At 37.9% G+C, this 7,894-nt stretch overlaps 1 protein-coding gene across 1 annotated transcript; it reads right to left on the bottom strand.

Moving 5' to 3' along the window:
• Nucleotides 1-1,245: 1,245 nt before the first annotated feature.
• hpda (4-hydroxyphenylpyruvate dioxygenase a) lies at nt 1,246-6,427 on the bottom strand. Its single transcript, XM_030069122.1, has 11 exons — nt 6,332-6,427; nt 6,171-6,213; nt 5,981-6,063; nt 5,533-5,622; nt 5,334-5,440; nt 4,457-4,534; nt 3,835-3,997; nt 2,616-2,687; nt 2,321-2,443; nt 2,103-2,217; nt 1,246-1,376 (listed from the first exon to the last, which is right to left on the bottom strand). The coding sequence occupies exons 1-11, from the start codon at nt 6,410-6,412 to the stop codon at nt 1,261-1,263; spliced, it is 1,071 nt and encodes a 356-aa protein (XP_029924982.1). The 5' UTR covers nt 6,413-6,427; the 3' UTR covers nt 1,246-1,260.
• Between the last annotated feature and the right edge of the window lie 1,467 nt (nt 6,428-7,894).

Raw genomic sequence — 7,894 nt, forward strand, 5'->3', positions numbered from 1 at the left:
GAGTACAGTCCCTCCAGAGCGTTAAGGGATATGTCAGTATATTTTGGATACTTTGTGTACAAAAAGAGAAAGACAAAGACAGAAATGAAATAGTGTTGTATTTTATATATAATAGAACATTTCAACATGGTGACATGTCACTAATATATTTATTTACTAATATATTTATCCATTTTGTCCAGGTTTGAAAACAGTTGTTTCTGTATAGAATATATCTATATGAAACTAACAAGTGCCATCACAGATGTATCAACCTGGCTTCATTCCAATTATATGCAAATAAATTATTTTGAAATAAAACCTCTGTGCTGAACATTTTTTCTGCATGAGAATCCACAAGAACTACCACAGTGTTTACAGATTTGTGTTTGAGTCTGCCTTGGTAAAGGAATAGTTCACCTCAAAATGAACTACTTCCTCCCTTGTCTTTCTAAACCCCACTGCAATTGTTGAGCGCACCAAAGACACAGCGAGTTACGTTGGACTCTCAGCCTTTTCCCAAGATGAAACAATTACAATTCACATTTGGCAGACACTTTCATCCAAAGTGATGTGCATATTAGATTTTTATACACCAACAAGGAAGGATCAATTCAAATGCAAATAGCTCTTAAAGAATGGTAAAATGTCCTATTACCAAAAAATGTCATATTGCATTTCTTTCTGTGGCCAAATAATTATCCTGTGTTACAAAAGTCTAATGTTTACCCTATTGTCTCCTATATATTTCTCTCTTTCTTGTGTCAAAATGTTGCACCCACAACTGGATTGTGCTGCACCAGCTTTCTGAATTGGCTACACATTTTGTAATTTGTGGCCCTGTTAACTGTAACTGTATGGAAAAAGGTTGGGGTGAAAACTTTGGGGTTTCACTTACTGTGTCTTTGGTAAGCTTCTGTAAGCTTCAGTGGCGTTTTGACTGACATGGGGGCGGTGAATCTTATTTTGTTTTGTGGCAATAAAGATGGATTACTGTGTCATGCATTAAAAAAAAAAAAGAAAAAGAAATAAGAAACCATGTTAACCTCTTGCAACTCCACTTTTCCCAAACACAGATGCTGAACTGTGTGAGCGTGACTTTATTTATTTAGCCATACTGCCTTAATGCATGGCATCTGATAACACTTGTCACATAAAGACCTGTAATGATATGTTTATATGTATATGATATGGTTTAGCGGGGTTGGTGGTTGCCTCATTAAACATTAAGCTCTATATAATAATCTCTGTCAAAGTGTGGTGTGGTGCAACTCTGGGGGATCAGTAGAAGGCTTTGGGCTGTCCTTCGGGTGTCAGCACAGTGAGGTTGCCCCTGGCGTCCTGGTCCTTCTCAATGGCCTCAAACAGAGACTTGAAGTTTCCTGCCCAAAGCCCTGGAGAGAGAGAAGACAGGCGCAGATGGCTAATTACCCAAAGATCTACCTTCTTCTGTGTCGCTCGTTATGGCTCTGGGGATCTTCTCACAGACACCGTTCGGGGAGTTAACTGACTTTGATGTTGGATCACAAACGGCAGATAAATATTCTCACGAGGGTTTTAGGTTCAAACATCCACTCCACCACACTCACGACAAGCTCCCAAATTAACTGTGTAAATATTTTTATAGATAATCAACAGATCAAGTGTTGGTGGTTGCTCCTGGAGGTTCTTTGGTGTGGTTCAGATTCGGTTTCTTACTTTCATATGCCGTATCCACATCACTAGACTCAGTGAAATGCCGGAGAATGACAAGGGGAGCCTGTTCTGACAGGCAGAGTGGGGCCGTGGTGTTATAAATTAAGTGCCACAGGGTGCAACCTAATCCAAAGATCCCCTTTGCTGTAAAGCAGTGAACCTTTTAATCTGTATGTGTGATAGATTTACTGGGTTTTTACAAGTGAGCTACTGTTGTAGTCTTCACATTGGGCGGGAGCCTTAAACAGGTGTTAAGGTTGCTCTGTCCTGGCTGGGAAAGGACTATAGACTTTACCAGAAATTTCATTATTGCGGTACTGTAATGAACACAGCAATTTCATACAGGCTTAAATATTCTGGATTTCTCATGTTTTACCTATATTCAGATATTACCAATAGTCTGCCTGACTGCTTTACAGTACTTACAAAGTGGTTGTTCCTCTGAATGACCTCCAAGAAAAGGGTTGGTCTGTCCTGCACAGGTTTGGTGAAGATTTGGAGGAGGTAGCCCTTGTCATCAAAATCCACCAAGATTTTCAACTCCTACACACCAAGGAAAGAAAAAAAAAAAACACTTTGATATTTTGGTACTCAGCAAAAACGACTGAATCCAAGTTTCAGCAGTGGTGAAATAATGCCTCCATACCTGTAAACGGTTGAGGTCCTCCTTCACCTTGATCTTGGCGGTTTTGAGTTTCTCCCGCAGGGTGTCATAGTACGTGTCAGGCGCTGAGAGGAACTCCATCCCTCGGGCACGCAGGTTGACTATCTGTTTTAAGACAAAAACAGAAAAAAAGCAGCATCTTAAAACCTGTCTTTACTTGCAGATTTAAAGAGGCCGTGCAAAGAAAACTGACAGGACCTCCAGTTTTAAGTGAAGTCTGTTGATTAACTTGTATTCCCAAGGCAATCTGGAGATAATGAGAGGACGGGTGACTCACAGACTGAATGATGTTTGACGTGTTGAGGGCGATGTGCTGAACACCTGGACCCCCGTTGTAGTCCACATATTCCTATGCAGAGGGAGATGCATGACATAAAATACACTGAGACAGTACTATACAACAGGGGTCTAAAATTATTTTCCGGTCACAGTGCCCATAGCAGTCCTACTGTAGGCCACAGGCCATCATTTGGCCATCATCAAAAAAAAAAAAAATCTTATTCATTTTGTAAGAACAGGCTGGTATATTGGCTGACTATCAATACCAGTGATATCAGCTTTAAAGAGTAACAAAACCCCAAACCCAAATCCTTGTGAAGCCTGACCTCTGACGGTGAGAAGTAGTGTGCCTGGTCTTTGGTGGCAGGTGAAGTCAGCACCCACAGAGAACAACAGGTGGTGACATCATCGCCAAACTCCAGGCAACCTACTTTTCCACAGTTAGAAGTTAAGTTTCACAAAGATTTGACATTGGGGTTTAATTAGTCTTTAGAAAGGAATATCACCATCAGTCAAATATTATTTTTACTTATATATATGGTATTTTGATATTTGGCTAGTAGTGAATTGTGTGACCTTTTGTTCTGTGTGTCACATAGAATCAAGTAAAAATAACGGACTATTGTTTACAAAAAAAGAAGAAAAAAATCTCTTAAGTCTGGCAAGTCTTAACCTATTTTGTTTGCATTTCCTTATAAATGTGCTTATTGCTATGAATATTACTTTTGGTACTGGGGCCATTTTGAGCAGGAAGATATTTTTATATTGGTATCAGCCTAAAAAAAAAAAAAAAAAAAAAAAACATATCGCTCCACCACTGTAAATTAATATTGAATTTATTTAATATTGAACTTTTTTATATATTATCATTATTTTAAAACCTGATGAGTTTACAATTGTTTTCTTTTGATTTATATTTTTATTTGTATTTATTTATTTATTTATTTATTGCTACCTTTGTAAAGCACTTTGTAACATGGGTTTTGAAAAATGTTCCACAAATAAAGATTATTATTATTAGCATTATTATTATAGCTGTTGACACTGTATATAGGAAGATTTGAGTGGTGAGAGCAAAACCCATGATTAAATAAAGTCAACTCTCTTATATGGTCATCCCTAGTGAATTAAATGAGGATTTCTCTTGTTGTTGGAGGCAACTGGAGCTTATTTGAACCAAATATGAGACTGAGGGGAGGCTGTACAAAAGCTCAGACCTGGATTTGTGACTTCTTTTTGCCCGGCGCAGGTTCATTGATGGGCATCTTGATGGTCTCCTCATAGTTTGTTACCACTATGGACCTCAGTGAACTGTACTGCGTGTGGATCTGCTTGTCATCTATTGACCAGAATCGATGGAACAGCAAACACTTCTGATACCTGGAATCAGCAAACAGATAAGAGGAAAAACTTGTGATAAGCTCATTGAACAAAGGCTATACCTTAGTTGGAACAATCTGATATATACCTTTTTACTTGCTCACTGCTCTTTGCAGAACAAATGCACCTAGCAATCACACATATAGGATTTTTTTTCTATTCAGAATTCAGAATATATAAAATTGACTTGTATTGTGAGGCATCTATCGTCCTCACAAATACACATTAGAATAACATGCATAGTAATAATGCTGCACAAAAATCAATTTTTTTTTAATTTTTTTTTTTTTTATTTTTTTACATATTACTAAAACACCAGCTTTTGAACGTATGCAGTGCCTCATTGGATTTCACCCTGCAACAGGAGAGTGACCGTATGAGGAGTGTTTACTTGTCCTTTTGCCCCATGGGTGCACAGTGCCAGTCATGTGTGTACATGTGCTGCATCAAGGCTCTTACCAGTCTGACACAGGCACCATTTGGTCATCTGGCTGGTTTCCCACAATGTGATCAATGAAGCTCAGACCTGCTGGTGGACTACAAAGACAAGACTCGCATGAGTAGTTTTCCAAAAGGCTTTAAGTGTAGCACTCATCCTCCTTGACTGTTTGAACAATTTCACTGTGCTACAACATTTGTTCAAAGTACATGGCAAAGAATTGTCTGTGCAAAATCTTGGCACAGCCCTCTTTTCTATCAAAGTGGAATGACAGTTAAAGAAACTTTTCATGGGGTTTTTCCATCCAGTTTTCCCTTGAATTCAGGTAAAATAGAACTGTGCATCCTTTTTTATCTAGATGGATGACTTTTTTAGTTATTACTATAGTTTAGTTTCTTTAAAATTCCCAGGAAATGCATTCAAATGGCATCATAAGTGACACTGTGCTGCAGCAGTCTATAGCAAATTTCAGTGTAGAACAGAAAATCCCACTGAAATGTATCTAAGAAACCTGCACTAACACTTCCTAGCAAGAAAGGTACAATTTTGTGGACAAAATATATTCAGTGTTTCACTATAGACCCACAATAACCTAAAGATGAAGTATGAATATCATGAAATGTTGAGAGAGTTATTTTCCATTGACACACCTTAATGAGTTAAGTGAATAAAAAGTGGATGCCTTTTGGAATTTCATTTTTAAACACAAAATGTTATAATAAGAATTTTCACTTTGATACAAAAGAATAATTTGCTCAGATGTGACACCAAAAGTGCCAAATAAATGTATGCTGGGCTAATTTTGAAGCACAATGTACAGAAAATCAAGGGGGTGAACATTTGTTATGGCATGGTGTTATGTTACGTTTTGTTACATCTTATCCTAAAAACACTTACAGTTTGGGTAGCAGGGGATCACTGAACAGGGGCTCTTTGTAACCTGGTAGAAACAGGCCCTTGTAGGCTCCAAGGTACTCGATGAGTGTATGTGTTGTATCTCCATACTGGGGACAAAGTGAGACAACAGTTCTTCATTTGCCGTCTTACATATGTGTGCATTTATCTTTAAAAGGTGTGCCTGTCGTTCTTGACCCACCGTTTGAACCACAGCGTATTTGACTCTCCCATGGCTGTCCTGCTCCACCCAGGGTTCTTTGACGATCACACCCCCTCGGTCCTTAGCTTTCTGTCAATCAATTGATATTGGGAATAAGTGAGGAGAAACAGTCACATGAAACATACTGCTTCTCAAGGTGCTTTCAGTGGCTCCTGGAAGCCCTCCAGTGGCTGACAATAGAACACCTTCCTGTGCAAAGCATCCAAGTCTGAGATGATGATTTCATTCAGTCGGAGGAGGCTGTGTTGTTGATCTCTGCGCCATGTCAAAGGTAAAATCTCTGCAGTAAACTGATAGCAGAGTTTAGCCAACCTCCTGTCTGACCTTCCTATGTGAATATGCATATCACGTGTAAGTGAGACAGCACATCTATGCACACATCCATCATTAAATCACAGTCGCACAAAGTCCCCCCACTCATTGTTACCTTGACCAAGAAGTCACAGTCTTCCACTTGGAAAGCAATGTCTTTCACCCCGTCGCCATGCTTCATCAAGTGTTCTCCCATTTCTGAGGGAAGATCACAAAAAACCCATTGAAATACTAGCTTACCATAACAAGGTAGCATTTCGTATTTCAAAAGTACCAAAAATCTTTTTCTTATAACGGAAACTTGCCTTCATTTCCTGGATTCAGGGCAGTTTCAAATGCAAACACTATCTGTGAGTTGAGAGGGAGTGTTTGTTATTGCTGATTGGTTCGTTTTAAATCTGGACATATTATTCAAGTATTTGTGAGTGTTTATTTCAAAATGAGCATGTGATGTTTAGTTGCGTACCTTGTCCTGTTTGATGACATGGGACACTATCTCTCGGCTGCCAGTCTCCAAACCTTTGTAGGCCAAAGGCTCAAAGCCCATCTTATCACAGTAATATGCAGCTGCCTGTAAAATGAATGGAGCGATTTTATTGTGAGGGGAATTTTTGATCAGCTCAGAGATATAGTTGAAAGAGTTTGTCTCGAGCCTAGAAAGATATTGACTGTGAATATTGCTCAATCCTATCTGTGTGTCGCCTGGCCTGCGTGCTGAATCACTCCAGTTGAATAAACTATTGAGTAAGTCTCTGAAGCAGGAATATATTTAACTCTGTGAAGACCCGACCATTGCCTGTATGGTTATGAAAGAAAATCAAGATTGCTGATATTTCCTTTTCTGTGCATTTGACATATCGGCATTTGTGTTTGTAGTGTTCATGCACTGATTACCAAATAAACTATTTTATGTTGAAATTTTAACTATGGACTTGATCAGTCACCAAGAAGCTTATGTCAACATAGTTCCTGCCAAAAGAAAACTGGGCTGAGATTCTAGAGTACAAAGATTAAACAACACATTTCTGTTATGTGTGTGGTACTGAGAGCTACAGTTGCATTGTTATCCTGGTTTGTATATAATAAAATATGTCTTTGTACTAACAGTAAACCTATGGAACATCTGTAAACCTTTAAACACAGTGATTTTTTTTTTTTTTTTTTTTTTTTTACCCTGCAAGATCTTTTAATTCTATTTTTACATATATGCTATTTTTTTTTTTTATTATTCAATTTTTTTTTTTTTTTACATCAGTAATATAAAATAGGATGTGGCTTCAATCCAGATATTATCATGTGAACATAAATCTGATGTTATGTGAATGGTTTTAACAACATGAAAACCACACAGATATAAAAATAAATAAATAAACAAACTTTTTAGCAACATAAATTCATTGTCAGCTTCAGCGGAGACGGTGCAAAGTTTGGATACTGACCTGTTTGGCATTGCCGACCCAGAAGGTCAAGTGATGAAACCGGACAAACTTCCCCCTTTCATGCTGAAGGGTAAAGTAGAATGGAAAGGTCACATTCCAAAACGAGACTTCTACTACGTGCAAAAAGTGTCATTCACTGTTGCTAGATGATTTGAAAGCATGCAATAAAATAGTCATTGAATTTGTACAACAGAAGGTGGATTCTCTTCTTGGCTGTGATAACACAGTAACCAAGTGGATCCTCTGTGTTTTGGAAAATCTGAATGATGAACTTCAGTTGAAGATTTTTCCTCAAAATACCACATTAATTTTACATTCAGAGTGGTTCTAAAGTAATTACACTGTACATAACCTAAAGAGCTCTGGATTTGTGAACTTTTCCACTGATTTATTTAGTTATGCAACACTGAGTCATTTGTGTAACAGTACTATTAGGTAATATTAGGTATACGTATCAAGCTGCATCACAACAAAAAGTCATCTTCACTTGTTATCTTACCTTCTCCCCTTTATCAGTGTAGCTGGTCTAAAAAAGAAATAAATACATGAATCATTATTACTTCATCAACAAGCGCTCAAAACATTACTTC

Source organism: Myripristis murdjan, chromosome 14 (genome assembly GCF_902150065.1).
Source record: "Myripristis murdjan chromosome 14, fMyrMur1.1, whole genome shotgun sequence".
NCBI classification, from domain to species: domain Eukaryota; kingdom Metazoa; phylum Chordata; class Actinopteri; order Holocentriformes; family Holocentridae; genus Myripristis; species Myripristis murdjan.

Excerpts from the sequence above, each read along its gene's own strand:
- hpda (XM_030069122.1), bottom strand. The coding sequence starts at position 6,412 with ATGGGCTTTGAGCCTTTGGCCTACAAAGGTTTGGAGACTGGCAGCCGA. Across the intron at positions 2,218-2,320 it reads AGGACCTCAACCGTTTACAG|GAGTTGAAAATCTTGGTGGA; the intron begins GTATGGAGGCAT and ends CTTGGTGTGTAG. Across the intron at positions 1,377-2,102 it reads CATTCAGAGGAACAACCACT|CAGGGCTTTGGGCAGGAAAC; the intron begins TTGTAAGTACTG and ends CTTCTCTCTCTC.